This window comes from Tursiops truncatus, chromosome 17 (genome assembly GCF_011762595.2).
Source record: "Tursiops truncatus isolate mTurTru1 chromosome 17, mTurTru1.mat.Y, whole genome shotgun sequence".
NCBI lineage: Eukaryota > Metazoa > Chordata > Mammalia > Artiodactyla > Delphinidae > Tursiops > Tursiops truncatus.
In genome coordinates, this window is record NC_047050.1 from 62,761,951 (window position 1) to 62,787,491 (window position 25,541).

The 25,541-nt window shown below is 45.3% G+C and overlaps 2 protein-coding genes across 4 annotated transcripts in view; one reads left to right on the forward strand and one right to left on the reverse strand.

Moving 5' to 3' along the window:
* The window catches only part of FBXO32 (F-box protein 32), a 34,474-nt gene extending 29,332 nt beyond the window's left edge, over nt 1-5,142 (reverse strand). The window contains exon 1 of one of the 2 annotated variants that reach the window (XM_073794718.1): nt 4,195-5,142. In XM_073794718.1, coding sequence (XP_073650819.1) covers nt 4,195-4,310 — 116 coding nt within the window. In that variant the 5' untranslated portion in view covers nt 4,311-5,142. The remainder of the gene's footprint in view (nt 1-4,194) is intronic. The other variant, XM_004321334.4, reaches the window with a different exon arrangement.
* The window catches only part of NTAQ1 (N-terminal glutamine amidase 1), a 209,103-nt gene that overhangs the window by 89,357 nt on the left and 94,205 nt on the right, over nt 1-25,541 (forward strand). The window lies entirely within an intron of this gene.

Consider the following 25,541-nt stretch of genomic DNA (forward strand, 5'->3'; position numbering starts at 1 on the left):
TTATTCTCAATCACACATTTAAGGTTTAGCAGAACATTTTCGGAGCCTGGGCCATAGATTGTGACCATTCCTTAGCAATGTTAAATATTTATATTTCATCTTATTCTTTTCTAATTGAAAACATTCCTCAAAGGAATTTGAGCACTTGCTTTCTTCACAGAAACAACAATAACCTGCTTTAAGCCCAAGTGACTCATTTCCAAAGCTAGTTTAAGAAGAATTTGACATAATTGATGATGCTCTCCCACTGGAGAATGTAGAAAAGCTTTAACCAAAGAGAAACCCTGCACTTTTCACTTAGACAATAGGTTTTGGACTTCAGAGGTAGGGCCTGGAAGGAAGGGCTATGGGGTTTATTTGTGTTGCCTGCTTATATGTTTTCTTTTAAGCAATAATATATTTCAGTTAGAGGCTATTTTGAGAGTTCAGTTATGCCCATTTCAAGGAAATGCAAAGCCAATGGAAAATTACAACTGAAATTTTGAACAAGAAAAGCCACCACCATTTAGGAACCACAACATTTTTTTTTTTCCAAATAAGCAAAACCATTTAAAGAGGGTGCTTTCTTCATTAAATTCAATAATAACCAGAAAGTCGCTATATTATAGTCAGATCTTACTAATCTTGATTTTTATAGGCACAGGCCTAGAATAAGAAAAAAGACCTCGTCCAGCCCTGTACTTTCATCACACACATACAAAGATACTTAAAGACAACTTTAGAAAAAGTGAAAGATTTCAAAATAGGCCCATTTGGCAGCAGAGATAAAGGGAGGGAAGGAAAAAAAAAAAAAGCCCTATTTCTCATTTCATTTGTAATAACAGGCCATTTAAGAAAGCTGTGGCCTACCCCAAAGGGCTTACTTGTAGATTAAGGCCAATGAGTTTCTATGCTAATTTGCTCCAATACATACCCAATTTGTCCAGCTCACATGGCTAGTAACCGGGTTGTTCTGGCAAAACAAACAGCCTAGTGTATGTAGCTCTTAGAACGGTGCCTTGCACACAGTAAGCACTCATAAAAGCTTAACTATTATTTTTATTTGCTTATTCACTAACTCATCCAGGGCACTGAAGTAAACTTCCTGCTTCCGGTTCAGTCTTAGCTGTACTGGAAAGCAACGTTGGAGTTTTGAACTGCAGGCTTGCAGAAGAGTGGCCCAGGCTCAGGGAGCTTAGATTACTCATCCTGGAGGTGGGCTGGGGCGGGGTTGGGGGTCGTTGGTGAGGAAGACTGCACACGAGGTGGCTCAGCCATCACTTCCTTGAAGCATTCTTGGATCACTCCAATTCATGCCGAACTCTTTCCTCAAATGTAACACTTGCCGTTCCTCTTCCAGCTTATGTAGCTTCAACTTTTTCACAAGGGGCCCTGCTTGAAGCTTATCTGAAATCCTCCCATGATCTCAGTTCAGGGCACTTAGCTGTGATGGGGTTTTGTAACATTCTGCTGCTGGAGGAGGACAGGGCCCTGGACCACAGAGAGAATGGCCAGCAGAGTCCAGAGAAGGTGCGCTAGGCAGACAAACTGTGGTCAACACAAAAACACTGTCCCCAGGCTGCAATACACCAAGTGTACCCTCATCCCTCTCTCCTGTTCAGGCAGCTCACAGAATGGTAGGTGGAATCAGAGTAAGTGCATGAGGCCCCTGCAGGCCTCAGTTTTACATCCACCCGCTCCCTCCCTTTCAAAAGGGCCTGCCTTGGTCTTCCCTGGTGGCGCAGTGGTTGAGTGTCTGCCTGCTGATGCAGGGGACACGGGTTCGTGCCTCGGTCCGGGAAGATCCCACATGCCGCGGAGCGGCTGGGCCCGCGAGCCATGGCCGCTGAGCCTGCACATCCGGAGCCTGTGCTCCGCAACGGGAGAGGCCACAACAGTGAGAGGCCCGCGTACCGAAAAAAACGAAAAACAAAAAAAAAACAAACAAAAGGGCCTGCCTTGTTTGCTCCTAACAGGGGAGGCATTCAACTTCACCTGAGTAGGCAGGCACTCAGCCCAAACCTGACATCACAGCGAAACATCACCAAGACTGAAAACAGTGGGGATATTCGAGACTACAAACCCAGGTCTCAGAAGGCCAACTGCTTTTAAGAAGTTGGCAGACTTCTCATGCTAAGTAGGGAAGGGATTGTTTACAATTGCTGGGGAAAAAACACTCTGCAAACAAACAGCCAGCTGCTTTGCTAGGAGCTACCAAATGATTCCTCAGATGACTCATCAAAGAGCCACAGGTGGGCACTATATCGATCACCCTTTGTGATGATGCTGGTGGTGACAGTTCTAGCTCAGAAAGCGTGAAAATGGAGGAAAGAAAGGAGGTTCAAGAAGGGGAGAGGGGGTGGGAAGCTACCTGATTCCAGCCTGGGTTAAACTTTTGTGGTAAGGTAAAACCTTCTCCAGGTCTCCCCTACTGTGGAGGGAGAGGCACCACTATTTACTTGGAAATAGGAGCGATACCCGCTTTTCTCCTGGAGCAGATGCAGTGTGAATGTTTATGCGAACCAGAGGCTCTGCATTTTGAACCTCTCCTGCTGAACCCAATGGTCTGTTTCCCGCTGAGGAGCATGCTACACTTATATCTGGGTGGGCCACTGTGATACAGCTCAGCAGATCATGACTGCACCTCCCTAGAAAGAATCCAAACTGTTACACAAAGATAAAGCACTAAAATATTAGATCCTCATTTCTTGGGAATGAGGAGGAAGGAAGGAAGGAAGTTTCTACTCTACTAAAATAAAAGGAAGCTTTTAGTCTAGGGAGAATAATTTAGGCCTAGTTGGTAACTAGAGTCCCTTAAAAGAGTCTAGTGACAGCAGTTGGTCTTTTTATTTTCCTGTAAATTATCTGGTTTTCCATAAATAAGATTTCTTTACAGTGCTCCCCAAACTCCCTAGGGACTGCTTCCAAGTGTCTTTAACATAAAGGTCAATGTGCTCTTGTCTCTCCTGGCAGACCCCCAAGATTAAACATTTTTTTCCCATTGGAAGACAAAAGGTGATGCTTTACAAATCACAAACAGGTGTGGGGCTCTGGAGGTCAGGATGTGGCAATAACGAGTTTTCCTTGATAGTTTTCGCGAAATTGAGTGCCAGGGGCTCAGCCAAACAGCCACTGGTAAATCTGAGTGGGAAGCTGGCCTCCACTGAAGTCAATTTAAGGGCTGGGGTGTGGAGCAGTGGTTTTCAGCAAAGACCCGGGATAAAGGCACCCAAGGGTAAGCGGTCTGCACTGATCCCCTCTGGGCCAAATGGCAGCGATCCGGAAGCCATCTGTGGAGATCATGACTGAGGGACTCCAGACCACCTAACTCATTAGTCGCTGCTTCCCTGTGTTATTGACGAAGCAGAGCAGCAGGCACGGTGGACCTCGGATTTCCACCAGATTGACAGAGCTCAGGTGGAACTTGAGTCCAGAGGCTCACGCAAGCCAGGTGGGCTGCAGGTGATAGGCATCACTTGAAATGGGGGCGCACTCACTCTACAAAGAAAACTGACTGAAAGGGCCACCGAGGAAACAGGTGCAAAGACGCCGTCCTCCCAGAAGTACAAGGCTTGTAGGATCTATACCCCGCCTCCCTTCCCTCCTCCGCAGCTCTGTCTCTCAGTCCTTACCATGGCTCCGCAAGTCCGCCCGCAAGCGCTGGTGCCCCAGGGACCATCTGGAGGCCCCTTCCTGGTTACTCATCCTCTCTTCCCACTCTGTGGTCGCCTGTGCGTGGGAAGAGCCTGGAGGTGCTCCCGACGGGACCCGTGTGCAATCCCGTCTCCAGGCTTGTGCTCGGAGCCCCGCCACCCCAGGATGAAAGCTGTGCAGCCCACTCGCCGGCGCCCCGACCCGCAAACCGCGCGACACCGGTGTCCTTTAAGGCAGGGGACCCCTGAAGTTGTGTGTTTAAGGTTTAGCGTTTGGGGACTAGATCCTCGTTTGTCGTCAGATTCTCAGAGGGACACGGGGTTCTGTAAAGAGTCGTGCCCACTTGGAGACGCTGACCTTGAACCATAAGAGAAACCAAATACCCCGAATCCCGTGCTCCGGCGACCTCTGCAGAAACCCGGACAACTCACTTCCATCCTTCTGGTCAGGGGCTCCCTTCTCACCCTGTTCCAGCCCGGCCTGAGTCCCAGTCACCCGACCCGCTCCCGGAGACCAACAGGGTCAGTTCTGCGCAGCTGAAATTAGTGGCGATCCCCTCACCTGCTGAGGTCGCTCACGAAGCTGCCGCTCTTCTCATCCAGGAAGCGCTTCCAGCCATCGGCCGTCTTCACCCAGCTCTGCCCGGGGGACCGCCAGTCCTGCCCGAGGAATGGCATGGCACTGCCAACGGACGCGACGGATGGACGCGACGGACTGATGGACGGGACTGGCCCGGCGGCCTTGGGGACGCGCCGCCCTGGGCGGATGCTCGGGGTGCCGGGGCCGGTGAGGGAGCGGCTGTAGGGAGCCCGAGTGGAGGGCTGCGGGATCGGGGGTGCGGAGCGGGGTACCTGCGCTCGCGGGGGGCGCTGTGGAGGGTCGCCGGGCGCGCGGGGCTCCCTGGAGTGCTGCGCTGCTGTCCCGGCCGCCGTATTTATCCCGGGCCGCTGGCCGCGGCTCTTTGTTGCCGGAAGAGGCGCCTGCTCTTAGCCCGGCCCCCCCCAGCCCAGAGGCCACGTGGCTTTGTTTATAGGCTCGGCTTGTTTTCCGAGGCGCCCTCGGCTCCTGCACTTCTGGCTGTTGCACAACCGGTCGCTGGTGGAAACTTGAAGCCGCGCCGCGGGGCCGGGGCTCCCACTGCCCCTTCGCCTCTGGCCCTTCTGCCTTCCCACCCCGCCCCCAGGGCGCAGCTTCTGCAGCCGCGAGAGCGAGGCCGGGCACTCGGGAAACTGCGCCCCGTCCTCCTGCAGCTCCCGGCCTGGCGAGGTGCAGGGAGGGGGAGGCCCGAGTGGCGTCAGGATCGCTGCGGGGCGGGGGGTGGGAAGAAAGGACGGCACCCTTTCCAACCCCGAGCTGTCACAATCGAGCCCCGCGATCCAGAGCACCCCTGCAGGAACCGAGGCCCGGCACAGCGCGGCCCGGAGCCGGGTAGGAGGGCGCAGCCTCCTTGGCCTCTCTCGCTGCCTAGACCCGCTCTTGGGAGAAGGAGGGGACCCACCGCGAGGCGGGAGTGGGGCGGGGGGACAGCACCTCACCTCACCCTGCCCCAGAACTGTTAAAGAGTCTGCTGTCAGGCTTGTCTCCGAGGTGGCAAAGGAAGGAGAAGGAGGCCAGGCGGCAGCTGGTCCCCGCGCGGTGGGAGTGGAGAGCAGGGACAGCCCTCCACCCCACTCTGGGCACCCTAAGCGAGCAGCGCTGGCGCCTGGCCCGGGTCTAGGGCGCCGGGGAATGGGATTTTATTACGAAGAACTGCGAAGCCCCTTTCCCCTTCCTGCTGTTCGGCATCCTCTGGGCTATTAGGGTCTCCTGGGGAAATAATCAAGCCAGGAGTTTTGTTTTAGTTTTGGTGAGCGTTTAGGGAGAGGGGTCCAGAATGCGCCTCCTCCCGACTGATGGGGACTAAAGGAAGTTCGGTAAAAGTCCACAGTGAGGAGGCGATGCCCGAGAGTCCGAGGCCCTCACAGACCTCAGTTTATTAACCTCATCCTTGAAACCGCGGGGCGGGGGGCCGGGAGGGGGGCCCAGTGTGGCAGCTATGGTTTTCCAGACGAGGGCACCGAGAGCCCCTGAGAAGGGTTAAACCAGTTACTAGGGTCACAAGGCTAGTTTCTTCACAATCCACAGTACAATCTGAAATTATCCTGTTTGCTTTTTGGTAACAAGCTACCACTCTGTGCAGAATGTAATCTCCAGGAGAGATCAACCGTCTTGTTTTGGGGGTATCCCAGCTCCAGCACCTTGCAAGGCCTAGAGTAGGCCTTAGATAACTATTTGTCCAATGAGTAGGTGAATACGTACGGGAAGCTGCTGACAATCAGGGTATCTTCTTGTTCTTCATGACTTCTAGTTATGATGCTTTACAGTCTGTTCCATTTGTCAATTAGATTGCAAAGAGTGGTCACAGCAGAGTAAAATCTGCATGCTCAATAATTAGCTTCCACTTGATTCCTTGATTCTTCCACACCCCTTCCTGTGCAGCCATCAACATTGCCCCACCGACTCTGTGCAATCTTTAAGGCTCAGAGTAGACAAAGAAATTGTGTGTGCCTTGGGAGGAGGGTACATGTTGGAGGGGAAAGGAGGTGTTTTTAATAAAGTCTGTTTTCAAGTAGCCAGAGTTTTCTGATTCAGGTTTTCCACCATAAATAATTTATTAGCATAGTAATAGTAAAAATATCTTGTAAAAACACTGCAGAAGGTCCCAAATAAATGATAGTCACTATGATCATGTTGACAGATGAGAGTGTTGGGTCTGGCCTTTGTTGGAGAGAATTGATAGCTGTAAGGCAGCATAATGAAGAGATGTGATTATTAAAGATGCATGCTAGTTACATGTCAGCAAACTACATCTCTAGAAACTATAGAAGTCAAGATTTGAATTCTATTTCTGCTAGAGCAACATACTGTCTGTCTGACCTACATGAATGACAAATTCTGGAGGCACAATTTCCTCAGCTGTCAAGAAAGGGTAGAGCCTATAAATGCCTACCTTTCAGGATTGTTTAGAAAGTGTGTTAAATGGGATTATTGTTACCAGTTCTTTCCTCTTTGGTAGTGTCGTGCACTCACATGGCCCATGGCCTCTTAGTAATATGTAGCTCCCTGATTCTTTTTTTAAAATTGAAGTATAGTTGACTTACAATATTATATTAGTTTCAGTGTAATGATTCAGTGTTTTCATAGGTTATACTCCATTTAAAGTTATTATAAAACAATGGCTGTAGTTCCCTGTGCTGTGCAATATATGCTTGTTGCATATCTATTTTGTATATAGTAGTTTCTGTCTCTTAATCCCCTACCCCTATCTTGCCCCTCCCCCCACTAATATCTATTATTTTGTTCTCTGAGTCTGTTTCTGTTTTGCTATATACTGTATATTCATTTTTATTTTTTAGATTACACATATAAGTGATAACGTAAAATATTTGTCTTTGACTTATTTCACTAAGCATACTACTTTCTAGGTCTATCCATGTTTTTGCAAATGGCAGAATTTTATTCTTTTTTATGGCTGAGTAACATTCCATTGTGTGTGTGTGTGTGTGTGTGTATCACATCTTCTTTATCCATTTATCTGCTGATGGACACTTGGGTTGCTTCCATATCTTGGCTATCGTAAATAGTGCTGCTATGAACATTGGGGTGCATGTATCTTTTCAAATTAGTGTTTTTGTTTTTTTGGATATATTGCCAGGAGTGGGACTGCTGGATCATATGGTAACTCTATTTTTTAGTTTTTTTGAGGAACCTCCATACTATTTTCCATAGTGGCTGCACCAGTTTACATTCCCACTAACAGTGTACATCCACAACCTCACCAACATTTGTTATTTGTAGACTTTTAGATAATAGCCATTCTGACAGTTGTGAGTGATATCTTATTGTTATTTTGATTTACATGTCTCTAATAGTTAGTGATGTTGAGCATCTTTTCATGTTAGCCATCTGTATGTCTTCTTTGGAAAAATGTCTACTCAGGTCTGCCCATTTTTTAATCAGGTTGTTTGATTTTTTGATATTGAGTTGTATAAACTGTTTATATATATATTTTGGATATTAACCCCTTGTCGACTGTATTATTTGCAAATATTTTCTCCCACTCAGTAGGTTGTCTTTTCATTTTGTTGATGGTTTCCTTTGCTGTGAAAAAGGTTTTAAGTTTAATTAGGTCCCATTTGTTTATTTTTACTTTTATTTCTTTTGCCTTAGGAGATAGATACGAAAAATATTGTTACCATTTATGTCAAAGAGTGTTCTGCCTATGTTCTCTTCTAGAAGTTTTATGGTTTCAGGTCTTAGATCTTTAATTTTGAGCTCATTTTTGTATATGGCATGAGGAAATGTTCTTATCTCATTCTTTCACATGTACCTATCCAGATTTCCCAGCACCACATATTATTGAAGAGACTGTCTTTTCTCCATTGTATATTCTTGCCTCCTTTGTTGTACATTAATTGACCATAGGTGCATAGGCTTATTTCTGGGCTCTCTATTCTGTTCCATTGATCTTTGTGTCTGTTTTTTTGCCAGTACCATGCTGTTTTGATTACTGTAGCTTTGTAGTATAGTCCAAAGTTGGTACTTCCCTGATTCTTAACATTAGCCTTGGCCATGTAACTTACTTTGGCCAATGGGATGCTAGTGGATATGATGTGAGCAGAGAATGTAGAGGATATGTTGTGTGTGCTTGTCTGATTGGGCTAGTCCTCTTGTACTTCTACCAGCACCCTGGCAAGAGCATACCTGGGGTAGCCACTGCTCCTCAAGCTTTGGTCCTAGGATGTGACACATGGAGCAAACACCCCAGTTGTCCTACAGTTATGTTAGCAAGAAATAAATGTTTATTATCGAATGCTACTGAGATTATTGTCATCTTTTATTACACAGAAGTATTGTGTCAATAGCTGACTACTACAAAGGGTTGAGTAGATAAAAGTTTGTGAAAGTTTTAATTTGAAAGATTCAAGATTCAAGCACAAGTAGGAAATCACAATTTTTGGGTCTTTGTCTTTTTGGGTAAGAACTAATCTCAGGAAGCCTCAACGTTTGTCTCTAGTCCTTTGGCTTTCTCTTCCTTCTCAAAAAAAAAAAATGTGGCTATCATATCTTAGCTCAGCCTTTACTGAAGTATGAGTGACTGCTTTAGATTTCCCACACCATTAAAAATCCAACTTGACACTTCTTCCAACACATGGTTTCTAACTAGGAAGCCTTGTAATGCTGAGCCCTTCAAGATAAAGAATGTGCTAGGCCATGTCTAGACCAGTTACCTTCATATTAGATGTTGACTTGACTTTGCAAAGCCTCTGGAATTGGAATCCTTATCATGGCTGAGCATTTGAGAACCACAAAGACAAATGGCTTTGGACTCAAGATATAGGGGCAGAAGGATACTCTGAGAATTTCACAAGGCACAGACTGGGGAGGACAAGTGTGGCCTGATGGTTTGAGCAGTGCACAGGATAGTTTGGCCATGAGTTCCATTGCACAGATACCGAGCCTCTGCCACTCCTGAACAGCTTTGTGCAACAGATTGACCAAATCACATGCTGGGTATTTGATTATTTACATGTGCTTCTCCCCTGTGGGACTGTGAGCTCCTTGTTGTCAGGGCTGTGTCTTAGTGGTTTAGTCATCACAGTGCCTAGCATGGTGCTTGGTACATGACAGATAAACCAGAAATAACACAATAAATGTTAAACTACTGTGGGATGCTGTTAGTTCCATGTCTTTACCTATTGACATATTATTTCTAAGGACATAGCAGAATAGGGAGGTGGGAGAGTTCAGATATGCAGTCCTGCCCTGCATATCTGAATTCTCCAACAATGGTGCCTTACCAGTTGGCGAGACAAATAGAGAAGGTGGTCAAAATCCTAGAAAAAGATGTTTTAATGTGCTTGTTACCTTGATGGCAGATATTAGCCATGCTAAAGATAGTGTGCCAAGCACTTTGCAAACATAATCCTGTTTAACACTCCTCACAAAAGCCTGTGAGCTAAGTATCATTATCCCCATTTTATAGATGAGGAGACTGAGGCTCAGAAAAGTTAAATAGCTTGCCTAGGATAACTCAACTATATGTGGTGGAATCCAGGCTGGTACCGAAGTCTATCTTCAACCCCAAATGGAGCCAGATTGACTGGGTTCAAATCATAGTTTCCTGCTTAAATAGTTGTGTGTCCTTGGGCAAGTTACTTAACCTCTCTGTGCTACTTTTTCCTCATTTGTGAAATGGGAATGATGACAGTACCTACCTCAGAAGGTATTGTGAGATTGAAGTAACATGTATAAAGGTACCTATAACAGTGCTAACATCAGTAGTAGTTATTATTATTTATCTTTATGCAAAACTTGCTTAAGTCCATTTGTGTCTTCCGCACCAAATTTTAAGTTTTGAGGGCATGGAGCCCAGCTCACTTAGCTAATTTCCAGATATGGGAAAATGTGTCTGTTGGAACAAATTGTACAATGAAATGATAGTTTACAGATTATTAGTTATTATTTGTTGCACTTGAACTATGGAAGTGGGCTTTATTCTGTTCCAAAGACTACATTTTCAAAGGTAAAGCTGACAAAATTTTAGCCCGGCTGCTACCTCATAAGGCTCTTTAGAGAAATTGTTTGTAGAAAGGACTGTGAAAAACTTGATAAGTATAATAAATATGATAAATACGTTTCTAATCCAAAATGACATTTGTTTATAGCTTTGGCCGAGGGACTGACTACTTCTTACTGAAATGTAATGATATTTTGTTTTTTCATAGTTTCTCTTTCTAAAAAGGTATTTTTTGGTGTGAAAAATACTTAGCAGTAGTTGTAAGTTAAAAATAACTTTAGCTTGTTGGGTTGGGTGGGGACTGAAATCAACCAAATCTGTTGGCTTACCCTGTTCAAGTCAGAGTAAATTTGATAAAGGAGGAGCTAGTGTATTTGCAACCTGCTAGTGCTGTAACGAGGAATGTTTAATGCCACAGCAATTTGCATATGACCTTGTGCCCTGGCTGTCTAGGGTAGGGCATCCTTGAAACAGTGTGAAATAAGTCTGTTAGTTGTTTTTGAGCAGGAACTGCCAGCTGTGTTTTATTTCTGGGTCTCTGGCTGCCAGGAGTCCTGCCAACTAAATTAAAATCAGTCAGACACATGTCACTGAGAATATTCTCATTACTTTAATGAGAATCATTTGCTATTCCTCAAATGGGGACCTGGTTCTGTTTCTGAGAGAGGGTCAAGGACATTTTGCTATAATCCTCCTCCTTTTATAGCTCAATGGCTCAATTTTAATGAAAATTCTTTTTTTTCTTTTGATAAGTAGCAAAAAGGATTTGGAGACAAAGCTACTAACTTTTGTATAATATAGGGAAATGAATAAAACCACAACATTTACACCAATAGCCCAGACTTCTAGTGGTTTTTTTAAAAATCCACAGATTTTAAAATGTGAATGTTAAATTTGTTATATTAAATTTTTGTTACATTTGTTATAGATGTAAAGCTTTAAATACAGTATTAGTTCCTGAAATTGGTTAAAACTAGCCTATCTGTAATTCTTCAAATGGTATCTTGAATGGCTGAGTAGCAAATTTTAATTCTGAGATTTCTCATATGCAAAAATAGCTCAGACTGAAATTCATCTAGACATTGTGTCTTGTGGTTTACTTACTTATATTATCACTCACATTCACATAACTTAGAAAAATGATGTTTTTTTCCCAGTTTACAGATGAAGAGACTGAGGCTCAGGTATATTAACCACTTACTCGAAAGTCTGCTTATAAAAATCAGAACAAACTTTTAGAAGTTACCTAGTCCAATTCCAAAGAAGAAAAACTCACTCAGGAACACAGAGCTGGTTAGTAGCAGTCCTGGGAATTGGGTACCATGAGACCAAACCAATAAGGTTAGAATATTCCATTAACCTTTTCTACTGACCAATGTCCCTGAGAAAAGTAAATTTCAAAGTAAAATTCAAACCCTTTGATTCACACATTCCAATGATTGGATTTTATCAGGACTTCTCATCAGTGAGTTTGGCCCAAAGAGTAGAAAAACAGTAACAGGTATTTGAGCCCTTAAAGAGACTCCTCTTCAAAGTCAACGAGGATCCTTAGAGAAACAGAAGATTTGAAAAATCAGGTGCCTTGTAAGTCCTTACCTGACCATCAGATTGAATGCAGATCTACAGTTTGTTATATTTTGACAAATTGTGATCACTGCATGTTTTGGCTTGTCAACCCTAGTTATTGGAGAAGAAGTTTGTGAGTCATGTTAAGTGTGTTTCCTCATATGAGTCAGCTACTGATTTGTCAAATCCTGGAGAAGTCACTTAACCTATTTGGTGTTCGGTTTTCACATTTATGTACATGTACATGTTATAGAGATCATTAAATGATTCTATGACATCATTGGTTGAAAGGTGATCAATAACAATAATTACAAATTTTCATCGGGAAATAGGAAAACAATTCTCTCCTGTCTTTTCTTGGGTGATTTGTATATCTCGGCCTGTCTTAGCCACTATTTTCCCCAGAAAGCTGAAGTCTATAAGTGGATTCTGTTCACTGATGTATGCCTGATAGCGGGCACATATGAAGTCTCCATGTACGTGGAATTGAATTTCTAAGTTGTAGCCTAGAAATTGTGGTCTATGACCTAAAAACCATTTCACTGTTTGTCTCAGTTTATTCGATAAAAATAAAAATAAAATGAACCCACGATTTCTTTTAAATAACAGTACATTCATTTCAGGAAGAAGAAAGTAATTTAAAAAGAAGTACAGAATGTTCATCTTCTTTCCCATTCTGACTACTGCCTGAGAAATTCAGTCCCTTAAGGGACTTAATATTTTCAACCAGGATTTACTGTTGATAGTAATTTAAGAAATAATTTAGTCTTTTAAACATCTGCTTTGCTAAAAATGGTATTCCATAAAAGCTTTTGCTAAACATCTTCAAATTGTGTGTTTATTGAAGAGATGGCACATAAATTAGATTGTTTCTCTCTTCTGTCAACTAAGCAAAAGGAGTGGTTATCTTTTGTTCTGTTTTTGATCATTTTACAGGCTGTAAAGTTTATTATAGAATGTCATTCATTCATTGTCTCAGCAGGGTTATATCACACCCTTGCTATGTGCCTGGCCCTCTTCTATCTAAAGCAGCTTAGGGAACACAGAGATGAACATTGACCCTCAGGGGTGTAGAGACCATGGGGAGAGAGAGACAGAACATTGACCCTCAGGGGCGTAGAGGCCATGGGGAGAGAGAGACACATAAATATGTACTCCTGAAACTATGCGATGTGTGCAGTGAGAGAGGTTTGCACAGAGGTCGTTGGGACACACACAAGGATAAAGCACCTAAGTCAACCTGGAACAGTCAGGCAAGGCTTCCTGGAGTTGCTCTTGAGCTGGGTCTTAAAGGATGAGTAAGAACTGATGAAGCAAATGGAGATAAAGATGGGAGTGGGGTGGCCACCCAGGCGGAGGAGACAGATGGACCAATGACAAGAGGAGGGGAACAGCATTGGGTGCGGTGAAGGTCAGAATGTGAGGTAGGGACTGAGGAGAGCTGGGGATGAAGAGGTTGTGGGCAGACAGCAGAGGGCTCAGTGAGGATTGTTGGAAAGCCTGGGCTTGATCTGAAGCGGTGGGAGCCACGGAAGAGCTATAAGCAGGGGAATCACGTGGGTCAATTTTGCTGTAGATACTTCTCTCTTGGCTGTCAGAGGGGTGAATGGAAGAAGCACAAGGACAGGAGATAGGACACAAGTTAGAGGATGTTGCTGTTTCCAGACAGCAGCTGACGAGCATCAGAGCCAGGAGAGAGGCAGCGGGGGTGTGAGGAGAAGAGGGACTTGAGACGTGTGTAGGAGGCAAACACTGCAGGATTTGGCAATCGATGGGATGCGAAGGGTGACGTCAGAGAAGCACCAAGGAGGGCTCTCAAGATTCTAGCTTAGATGAAAGGAGAAGTGAATGGTTGGATGGAAGGCTGAGGGCTAGAGTCTCATTGTTTGCATGAGGCCTCACTTTCACTGGTTTTAGGGCCGGGAACAGAGCAAACTCTATTTCCTCTGCCTGGGGGGAGGTTGCCTGTGTTTCTGGAAGGACTTCTTCCTAATTGCCCAGACCTGCCCAGAAGGAGGCAGGAACTCTATTTAGAACAACATTTAGAGGGACTCTTGTCTTTTGCCCTCTTGTATCTGATCCATCTGAGATGGTTTTTCTCTGCCAGTGGTTACAGCACACAGCCCTGTACCATGAGACGAAAGGTTCCATTTTCAGGCCTTAAAAAATGTTACAAAATATATGTAGTGCTATTTCTCACTACAAATAAGTTATAACAAACTTTCTTTTAAACAAGTAAGCCAAGGATTGTAAATTGCCTAAAACCAAGTGAATGAATGTGTGTTGAAAATTTGTTGTGTGTATATATTTACCATCCAGTGAGTAGCACCCTCCCGCTAGCCCCCTGACTTAGGGGGAGGCCCCACTGTGTCTTGGTGGGTGGTAGTGCTTATTTCCAGATACAGAACCTGTAAAGGGACCAGATTTTCTTGCTCCCTGCTGCGGTCAGGCCAGGGACAGGCACTGACTTAGACTTGACTGATCACACTCTCCCGGGGAATGATGGAAGGAAGTTAGTGGTTCCTCACTGGAAGGCACTCCTGGCCAGCATCATCGGAAGGGGTGCTGACTCAGGTGGTCCTTGTTGCAGCAGCTTTGCATGGTCCTTGCTGTCTGGTCCTCTTGGGCTGTCTTGGTTCCCACCTGTTTTCCACATCTGCCTCTTTCTTCAGCCTCTTTCCAATGCTATGGACTCTGATAGTCTGATTTCTGTTGCTTGCAAACAGCAATCTTGACAGTATGGAACTCCCATGCAGGAAAGTTATTCAAAGACTGGGTCACACACAAATACACATTCTCCCGTCCACCCTTCTCTCCTCTAACCCCCTAGAGTCTCATGTGCTTACGTGTATAACTCGGGCCAAGGGTTGAGTTAGACCAGAGGATGATTTGTAAGTATTAGGGCTTACCAAAAGAAATCATCTGCTGAGAAAACTGGACTCAAGCCCAGACAGGGGATTTTGGCTTGCACAAAACTGGCAGATTTAGAAACATTGAGACAGAGAAGAATGCTGAGCTGGCCATGTGTGAAAGTAAAGGATGAGGAATTGAAAAGCTGAGAGCTGTAGATTTTTATTATAAATCTATGCCACGCGCATCATCAGGGCAGCAAGGCTGAGGCAGAGAAAATTCAACTGGTATTGTTTTATAAATTTCCCTAAGGTACATGTTTTGTTATAAACAGTTTCTAAAATGGATGCTTCAGATGTGGAATTTAGTTTGAAGGCAGGAGGGAGGAAGGAATGTTTATTGAATGTGTGTTGTGTGCCTGACTTTTTATCTACATTCGTTTATTTAATTCACCCCAAAACCTGCAAGGTAGGTATAATATGCCTATTTTATTCACAAGGAAACTGCATAGTTGGACTCTCACAGCTCATATGGGGCAGAGCTGGGACTTGAATCTGGGACTTTTGACTCTAAAGCTCATGTGCTTTCCTATGGCACCATTCCACCTCCTGAAGTTTACAGGAAACCAGCAGGGAGGATAAAACAGAGAGTAGGCTGCTAGACCTTAGGAAGAGAATTCTTCTTCCATGTAAAGGAGAATCGGGACCAGAGACGTAGCTGACTGGTTTTTAACACGGCTGCCATGTGGACTCTGAAGGGACCTCAACTGCCTTGGTGTCCTATACCGTCTCACCTCTAAATAACCAAGGAACTCGCCTTATGGCAGATGAAGTACAGCACTGGCCTCTTGGTGACAAAATTAGCTGATACTATGTGACCCACCACTCAGAAGCTTAGAACTGTAGAATGACCTAAAGACCACTGGGAAGTAACGTCCTTAAAGTTTGGGGCTTCTGTCCTGTGAAATATAGTAAATACAGTGTTTCCCCCATATCCAAAATACAAGTCCGTGGAACCAAGGGGGAGGTGGGAGTAACCCCATCTCATTTTTAGACTATGACACCTAACAACCCACTTAGAGTGTTTTGGCTTCCCATCCCTGAAATCCCTGGTTGGTGAGTTTGGAGGCCCTGGTTTCCACCAGGGACCACAGGCATAGTTCTGTTAGAGCTGAAGCTGAAAGTGGCCCTGGCCATTTGAGGCTCCTCATGCCCCTGGACCAACAAGCAGATAGAAGCTTACTGTGTTGACTGGGGGGATTGGTCCTCATTGTCAAGGAAAATTAGGTTACTGCTACCCAGCAAAGGCAAAAAAAAAAACATATCCAGAGCCCAGAAGACTCACTGGGTCACTTCTTAGCACTCTCACATACAGTCATAATGGTTAGTGAAAAACCATGACAACCCAGTGAATATTGAGTCACTACAGGCTCTAATCCTATGGAAATAAAAGGTTGAGTCATCCTATCAAGTAAATAAAACTCTAGTCATCTGCAGTGCTGAGAGAAGGGAGAAGGTGGATCGGGTGGTGGAAGAAGGAGGCTTGATTGTTGATTTCAGTCCCTTGATCAGCGGGGGACCGAAAGGTGTGGATGGTAGTTGTTATACATGTCTTATCTAATCAATTACAGTTTCCTTTTTCTGCTTGCCTTTCTGCTGCCTCACGTGAAGGGTGTGTTACAATTTAGGTTCCAAGTGACAGTGTGACTGAATTGACATCTCCTTTCCACGACAGGGCAGTTTATGGAATTTGGTGTCGGTAATGCTGGGGGTGAGAGTTTCTTCATCCGAGTGAGGGGCAAGATGGATGCTGAGTGGATGCAACAGGGTGGATCGTGCAGGGGACTCTCAGCATCCCTCCCCTCGCCTCCCCTCAGTGCACGTGCTGTCCTTCTCTAGACCTAGGGCTGAGCCCTACAGATCACCTTACCTGGGCTCCCTTGCCCTCTGGTTTCCATTTCGGTTTGGTCAATGGAAGTTACGGGCAAAAAAATTAGAGGGTGGGAGGAGAGAAGTCAGACTATTTCTTCCTCACTCCCTCTTTGCTTCGGCACCACCAGCTTGACCCTTCCGTGACTTTAATTCCTGCCGGGCAGCTCCTCTGCCCTGATTTCAGTTCTCATTGGGTTCTGCAGAACTGCTTTTCTCCCCTTGCCCTTGAAGACCCAGAGGTAGCAACAGCTTCCTGCTGCCGTCATCTCTTGAAGGCTCCCTTAACTCTATCCACACCTCCGTAACTGATCCCTTCATTAAAACCTCTTAAATTAAACCATCTGAGCAGAGTTTTGTAACCTGCTGGGTCCCTGTGATACAAATTGGGAGCTGATTTCATTTTACTGAAGCATAACATTTTCATTTTATTCATTTTATTGAAGCAGTCTTCATTTTCTCAAAGGATATGTAGTAGTGTTTCTTGAAAAAGAGTTTCTACAATATTTAAATCAATTGCATCTACAAGTGTCTGATTTACATGCAGCCATGCCAGGAATAATACAAAATAACTATATGGCCCATTCTTCACCTTGCGCTTCTGCACTTACCGATGTATATTAGAGATACACATCAGTAAACACAGAGCTGCCTTATGCCTTGAGCAAGTCTCATTCCATTGCGGGCACACGACAGTGTATTTCATCGACCCTCCCATTAACAGCTGGTTTCCAGTCCTCCCTGACCATGCCACGGTAATTCACCTGAATATACACCCTTTCCCCACTTACCAAAATATTTGTTGGATAAATTCCTGGGAGGATAATTCCCAAGTCAAAGGGTATGGGAATTTAAAATTTGGCAGGGATGTCCAAATGTTATCCAGAGAGGCTTAATCAATGTGCACCCCATCAGCAGTGTGCCAGGGTGTGGGGCCGTTATTAGGTACAATAAGGGTCAGCTGAACACAAGCACTGCCATACCGTGACCGTCGATCTGATGATAACCCTGACGGCTACTAGGTGACTACGGGATGGGATGCGCTGGACAAAGGGATGATTCACGTCCCAGGCAGGCTGGAGCAGGATGATGCAAGATTTCATCACGCTGCTCAGAACGTGCGATTTAAACCTTATTACTTGCTTATTTCTGGAATTTTCCATTTAAATTTAAATTCCATTTAAATTTCCATTTAAATTTTCGAATGGAGGTTGGCCTCGGGTCACTGAAACCGAAGAAAGTAAAAGCGCGGGTAAGAGGGGCCTATCGTGATATGAAAAGTCAGCAGAATTAAACAGCACGAAATGATGGGGTGGATGTGTGTTTTGGGACTCTTAAATGCATCGCCCTCCTTCTTTTGGCAACAGCACGCCGTCCTTGATACTTAACTCACCTGTGTTGTATGGGGCTGCCTCTCCTACAGGTGACAGGGTGGGCACGTGGCCCTGGTGAAGCATTTCTCCACAGGACAGGGTTGGGGGCTTGACGAAACCAACCCGGAATCTTACAGATAGCACAGTTTCCTGTGACAAGCACAAAGGGTACAATCTCAGCAAAGTGGACCAGGAAGTTTCAGGCTGGAGGATGCACTGGGAGGACTGCTTCTTTTTATAAAGTTTTTTTTTTTTTAATTTATTTTTTGGCTGCGTTGGGTCTTTGTTGCTGCACATGGACTTTCTCTAGTTGCGAGTGGGGGCTACTCTTCGTTGCCATGCGCGGGTTTCTCATTGTGGTGCCTTCTCTTGTTGTGAAGCACTGGCTCTATAGGCACACGGGCTTCAGTAGTTGCGGTGCGTGGGCTCAGTAGTTGTGGCTCAAGGGCTCTAAGCGTAGGCTCAGTAGTCGTGGCACATAGGCTTAGGTGCTCCACGGCACATGGGATCTTCCTGGACCAGGGATCGAACCCGTGTTCCCTGCATTGGCAGGCGGCTTCTTAACCACTGTGCCACCAGGGAAGTCCCAAGGGAGGACTGCTTCTTTAGGTCACCCCATTTCCTCCTAGGAGATACATTTGGATTTGTGGTGATGGGCTTCTGCCTGTCCAGGGTGAGTTCCGGTTGAAACTCCTGTAGCATCATTTCATATGATTGCAGAAGGTGCCTTTGTCAGGGTGTATCATCTGGATCTGAAATCTAGGTCCTGGGAACAATTTCTTACAGGGTCACCAGCACCATCTTGTTATACAGTTGTTTATATGTTTGTCATCTATGTATCAATCATCTTTTATGTACTTATATACATATATTTTGTGATGCAGTTCCAGGCGTCGCACATGGGCATCGAATTACAGCAATGAAATGGTGACCAGTCTGTGGTCTTGCATAGTCATGTCCCTACAAGGTCTAGGAGAAGCTGAGCACAAGCCTGACCTCTTGGATATAGTGAGGTATGCAGTACATGTGACCCAAATCTGGCCAATCAGAGCGAGCTGCAGGACCCCTGCTGGTGATACTCAGATAGCCCTTTTCTGCAGGAGTTCCTGAGAGGGTGGGACACAGCCCTGCAGCCATCTTGCCTCTGTGAGAGAAGATGGAGAGGACAGCACAGCTGAAGAGATAAACTAGAGTGACCAACTCATCCCAGACTGACCTGATTTTGAAACATAAAGTCCTGCATCCTGGGAACCCCCTCAGTCCTGGGCAGATCAGGACAGTCTCTACCTCAAGTAGAGAGTGGGAATGTGTTGTGATGACATCATCTGATCCCCCAGATCCAGCCCTGCCTGTGGACTTTTCACTGGCTCTGCCCTTTACAACCAAATGTATCCTGACTGAGCCATAAATGGACAACTTAGGGGACAGGAGCATCTGTGTGGCTTTGACCAAGTCACTAAAATCTTCCAGTACGCCTTGATTTTTCCCATCTTTAAGACGAGCGGGTGGATGACTTTTACATTCTCTTCCAGCTTCATACAGTCTATGCATCGTATCAATCCAGCTTTGCAATGCCCCCACTTTTTTTTTTTTTTTCGGTACGCGGGCCTCTCACTGCTGTGGCCTCTCCCGTTGCGGAGCACAGGCTCCAGACGCGCAGGCTCAGTGGCCATGGCTCACGGGCCCAGCCGCTCCACGGCAGATGGGATCCTCCCGGACTGGGGATCGAACCCGTGTCCCTTGCATCGGCAGGCAGACTCTCAACCACTGCGCGACTGGGGGAGCCCCATTGACCCTACTTCTTTGCATCACCAGTTTCTGATTGAAAGCTCATGGGCCCAACTGATTGGCTGTGACTTAGCTGCAAGGGAAGCTGGGAAAGTGAATATCTTTTAGACTTCTGTCTAAGGCTCTGCCTTACCCCAGAACTCTCAGTGGGGAATTCTCTAGAACAGGAAGATTTAGTGTTGGGTAGAAATTTTTCTTTTTTACTCTAGTAATAGGTGACAAGCTAGATCTCTCCAAATTGAATACATTGTAGTTGTTCAACAGCTTCTGACAAAATGCCCAGTTCTCTGAATCTTTTGAGTCAGTGAAAGCTTTACTGTGTTATTTTTCATCTACTCCCGACTCTCCAAATGTCAGGTGTCAAAGCTATGACAGGTCATCATGTACTCAAGAGACCTATTAATTTCTTATCTATCCCTACCTTTTATTTTAAAAGCAAATCCTGCCAGAACACAGTGCCCTTTTAAATGTAAACGGAATTGAGTGCCTTAAGAAAAGAAAAAAACAAAACAAATATACCCAGAAAAACACTGGGGCTTCAGCCTCCGATCTTGCCGTGCATATGTAATCGGGGACTTTCCCTGATGCTTTAGACCATGAGAGGCTTGGCCTGATGGCCGTGTCCATCTCCCATGTGGCTCTTTCCTTGGGTGATGCCCCAGGACTTTTCATGAGTGAACTCCCCGTGTCATTTCCTCAACATCACCTCAAGGGAAGCTGGCCCCAGACCATCCAACGGGTGCTCATGGAATCAGAATTGTTGCACATCCTGAATGAAGCAGGCTTTGATTAGATCAGTGTAAAAATGCAACCCCTCTCCTCTGCCCTTGGGCACGTGGATAGTTAAGTCGCATAGTTACTCACAACAACTACGGTGGTGCCCACATGCCTGTATTTAAGCCAAGAGACCTCAGGTTTGCCAGACATAGGGAAGGGACATTCCAGAGAACAAGGCCATCTCTCTTCACTATCTTGGGTATTCCAGCTTGGAGGAGGTGGGGGTGGATCTTAGAGAGCGTCCGGTTCACCCTGACCATTTTACAGAAATTAGGGCTTGAAGAGGTAAAGTGCTTGCTCAAGCTTACATAGCTCTAAAGTGACAGGGCTGGTGCAAACTCTGGCTCTCCTCCTCTAAAATGGAGGTGATAAAAATAAGAAAATATTCGGGAATTCCCTGGCGGTCCAGTGGTTAGGACTCTGCGCTTCCACTGCAGGGGGCCCAGGTCTGATCCCTCCTTAGTGGGGAGCTAAGATCCCAGAAACCACGCAGTGCGGCCAAAATAAATAAATAAAAATAAATAAGGGCTTCCCTGGTGGCTCAGTGGTTGGGAGTCCGCCTGCCGATGCAGGGGACGCGGGTTCGTGCCCCGGTCCGGGAGGATCCCGCATGCCGCGGAGCGGCAGGGCCCGTGGGCCATGGCTGCTGAGCCTGCGCGTCCGGAGCCTGTGCTCCGCAGCGGAAGAGGCCACAGCAGTGAGAGGCCCGTGTACCGCAAATAAATAAATAAATAAAATATTCGTTTGTGAATCACAAGTTTGCTGTGACATTAAATAAGAAAATATATGTGGAAGCAGTTTTATACAAATAGTACATAAATTTAGCAGGCCCTGAGCAAGTGCTTAATCTCTCTGTGCCTCAGTCTCATCACCTGTGCAATGGAATAACATCAGTCCCGAGTCATCAGCCTGTGTGAGGATTAACTAAGTTAAAACATGTAAATTACTCAGGGTAGAGTTTGCACATTGTGTGTGCTCAGTGAATCCTGGCTATTATGTTGGCTTATTGAACCTCATACCCAAAGGAAACTTCAATTAGCTCCTGCTACTTGACTGATAAATTAAAAAGTTAATTAAGTGGCTAATTTACTCCCTTCCAAATTCTTGTTCAAAATCTATCGAAAAACTAAGGTCTCACTGTCCTATATTAATGAGCCCCAGGAGCAGTAGAGAGGGCTGTCGTGGAAACTGGGGAACTTGGCTGTGCCATCTTTCTAAACATGCAGCCTCTGGGTACTGTCTGAAGGGCTGAACTTGTTTCAAATCCTGGCTCTGTCAGTTGCTGGCTGGGTGCCCACAGGCTGACCCCTTCCTTTTATTGGGCATCCATTTCCTTGATTGTAAAAAGAGGGGGTAAATAGACTCTTGTTAGTTTTAGATATGTCTGTAGGAGGTGTAGACATTGGAACTGAATTTACTGATTTCCTAAAACAGTTAAGATTGTGGATTCTAGAGTCAGAATCCTGGGTTTAAGGGCAGTCTTGTGTGACTGGGCAAGTTATTTAACCACTCTGAGCCTCAGTTTTCTGATCTGTAAAATGGGGACAATAAGAGTACTTCCTTCAAGGGTTGTTGTGAAGACTGAATTAGATAACGCATGTGCACTACTTAGCCTAGTGTCTGGCACTCCGTGAGCTCCTGGTAAGTATTGGCTATGATAAAAACAGCTACTGGAAAGGATTTTTTTTTAACATTTTTAAAATATTCTTTTCCATTATGGTTTATCACAGGCTATTAAGTATAGTTCCCTGTACTCTGTTGTTTATCCATTTTAAATGTAATAGTTTGCATCTACCAGCCCCAACCTCCCGCTTTATCCCTCTCCCCCTCTCCCCCTCTCCCCCTTGGCAACCACAAGTCTGTTCTCTATGTCTATGAGTCTGTTTCTGTTTTGTAGATAGGTTCATTTATGCCATATTCTAGATTCCACATATAAGTGATACCATGTGGTATTTGTCTTTCTCTTTCTGACTTACTTCACTTAGTATGATAATCTCCAGTTGCATCCATGTTGCTGCAAATGGCATTATTTCATTCTTTTTTTATGGCTGAGTAATATTCCATTGTATATATGTACCACATCTTCTTTATCTGTTTATCTGTTAATGGACATTTACGTTGTTTCCATGTTTTGGCTATTGTGAACAGTGGTGCTGTGAACACAGGGGTGCATGTATCTTTTTGAATTATAGTTTTGTCTGTGTATGTTCCCAGGAGTGGGATTGCTGGTAGTTCTATTTTTAGTTTTCTGAGGAACCTCCACACTGTTCTCCATAGTGGCTGTACCAACTTACATTCCCACCAGTGCAGGAGGGTTCCCTTTTCTCCACACCCTCTCCAGCATTTGTTATTTGTAGACTTTTTGATGATGGCCATTCTGACCAGTGGGAGGTGGTACCTCATTGTAGTTTTGATTTGCATTTCTCTAATAATTATTGATGTTGAGCATCTTTTCATGTGCCTACTGGCCATCTGTATGTTGGAAGAGCTTTGTTTCTAAAGCTAACCCTCCAGTATTAGCTTCTTTCCTCTGCGTTCTTAGGCCTTTCCTTTGAAGTCAAGTACAGAGTTTTGGTTAACTGAGAGTTCTGGTTGGTTGAATACTGGTTAATCAAGTGTTGGCTCCCCTCCTGTTTTGTGGTTTATGCATATTTATGGATAGAATCTGCAAGGAGCCTGCTGGGCATCCGATAGCACTTGTCTTGAGCACATTCATTCTGAGGGAAGGAAATAGACATAGGTTCCCACACAGTGGCCCCCACCCTGAAACCATGAAAGCAAGCAGCCTCTGGGAGATCCAGGTTAGGCGCTATCTTACCAGAAGTTGAAGTAACTTCTTCAGAAAAAGAAAAATATGTCTAATATCATGTTTTGTCTAAGTGCCACAGGGAATATATTTTTCTTGGAGATAAATAAAAAAGAAGCAACTGCCCCATCCACACAGAAGTAATATACAGTAATAAAATCTCCTGTGAACAGCCGCTTCTTAGTAACCTGGACCCAAAAATGTGAGTTCAAAGCCAAGAGTAGAAAGATATTAGATGCATCACATAAAAAACACAAAGAATGTGGAAAACTGGTTATGAATTTATGACATGTTTATGAAGCTGAATATTTGCTTTTTAAGAGCCTCCTACCCATGGCTTTGCAGTGAGAGGAGGCTCTGGGGAATGTTTCCACTCGGCCTCCTGGAGAGTGATGGGGGGAAGGGTGGGAAGGGGGCAGAGGGGCTGATTATCTGGCGATGGAAGAGCAAGTGAGCAAGTGAACTTTCTTGAGTCTCCACCCCTTTGTACAGGAAGTCAGTTCAAGGGTCTTGGTGCTCCTCAGCATCTGGACGAGTGGTCCTTCTGGAAGAAAGGTCCTGCGGGGCTTCTGCCTCCAGCCAGCTCTTGGGCTCCAGGCCATGGCATCCTTGGCACCTTGGTACTAGAGCCATTTGTCTTCAGTGGCACTCACTGCTCCTTCTACAGTTCCTGGTCTACCCTGTAACTTTGCCCCTTGCACCTTGCTGTCTGGTGACCTCTGCCCTCTCCTGGGCCTTCTTTCAACGGGTTCTCTGCCTTCAACATCCTCCCATTCATCGAGCCCATCACTCTGTCCCAGATCAACCAGTTACAGTACCTAACTACCAATAAAACCATGCACTTACCATGTACTCACTGCGAGGCACTTTACAAATATTATCTCAAATCCCTACACAACCCCAGAGAGATGGGTATTCCGAGCTCTATTTTTCATTGAGAAAACTGGAAGCTCAGCTTGCTTACTTGACTTATCCAAAATTGCACAGCTGGTTAGCAGCAGAGCCAGAATTTAATCCCAGACATTCTCTCTCGCCAAGAACTGGGCTCTTTCTACAAGTGGTCTTTAAACGCTGTGTCACCATGGGACTTTTCTCAGAACGAAGTCATATGGAAGACAAATAAAGGAGGCGCTGTCCCCTGGGGAGCAGGGGTGAGCACTCCTATCAGATGTTGACAGCTGTACTGCTAGGTAAATTTTATTTATTAATTAATTCAGTGGGCTTGAGTTCTTTTTGAGCACATACCTTCTTGTAAGTGAGTTCCTGGGCAACTAACTTGTAAATTGGGGATAATAAACCTGGTAGGTTGTAGTTAGGTTAAGTGGAGTGTCTGGTACATGGGAGGTACTCTGTAAATGGCAGTGATTACTATGACTTCACACTTGATTTTAGTCAAAGTACAAGTTAATTTCTCATTTAATAAATGACCTAAGAGGGTGTTGATTTCTTTAAAGACACCAGAACCCAGATGGGTCTTATAGGCTCTCCTGCCCCATCCAGCTGGGAAAAGGTAAGGGCTGGGAGATGTTTAAGTCTGAGAGAGGATGCTCACAGCTGCTCCCATGAGCCAGCCAGGTGTACTACTGGCAGGAAATTTTGAAATGAGACACTTATAATAGCAAAGCAGCTCTCCAGGTACTTTGTAAACTTCTTCAGTTCTTCAGCTCCATTCTTCAGTTCCATTGCTCCAACTCAGAAGCGCTCTGATTCTGACCTTAGCTTGGACAGGGGATGGCTGGGGATGGCTATGTCTTCTAAATTCCTCCTCCGTAGCTGGATTCCCTGGAGGTGGTATTCCTGCTTCCGGTTACATTTAAAGGAGTGTCTTTTACTTGGAACCGAGCCAAGAGCTGGACTGCAGGGAGGGACTCAGGCCAGGAAAAGCTGTGCTTGGGAGGGGGCTGCGGGAGAGAGGAAATAACTGTAGGTTCTCACAGCTGCCACTCAGAGAAAGAGAGTTGTTTTTTCTCTCTTCCTTCTGCAGCCATGAGTTTCCATATGGATGTCCTACAAGAGCCATGCAGGTCTCTGGTTACCTCTGAACTCTTTGTTAGTGTTCCCAGCAGATGCAGAAGGAAAAGAGCAGTTGAGTGGCCAGGAAGGGCCCCTGGTTACATGGGGGTTTTTCCCAGGCAGAGTAAATGACTTGGCAAAGTCTACATGCATTTGGGCTGAGCTAGGCCATGGGAGGCCAGGTGTTTGAGTATCTGTGAGGGCATATAGAAGCTGGAGGGCCTCGTGGGTCCTGACTGTTGGCTTAG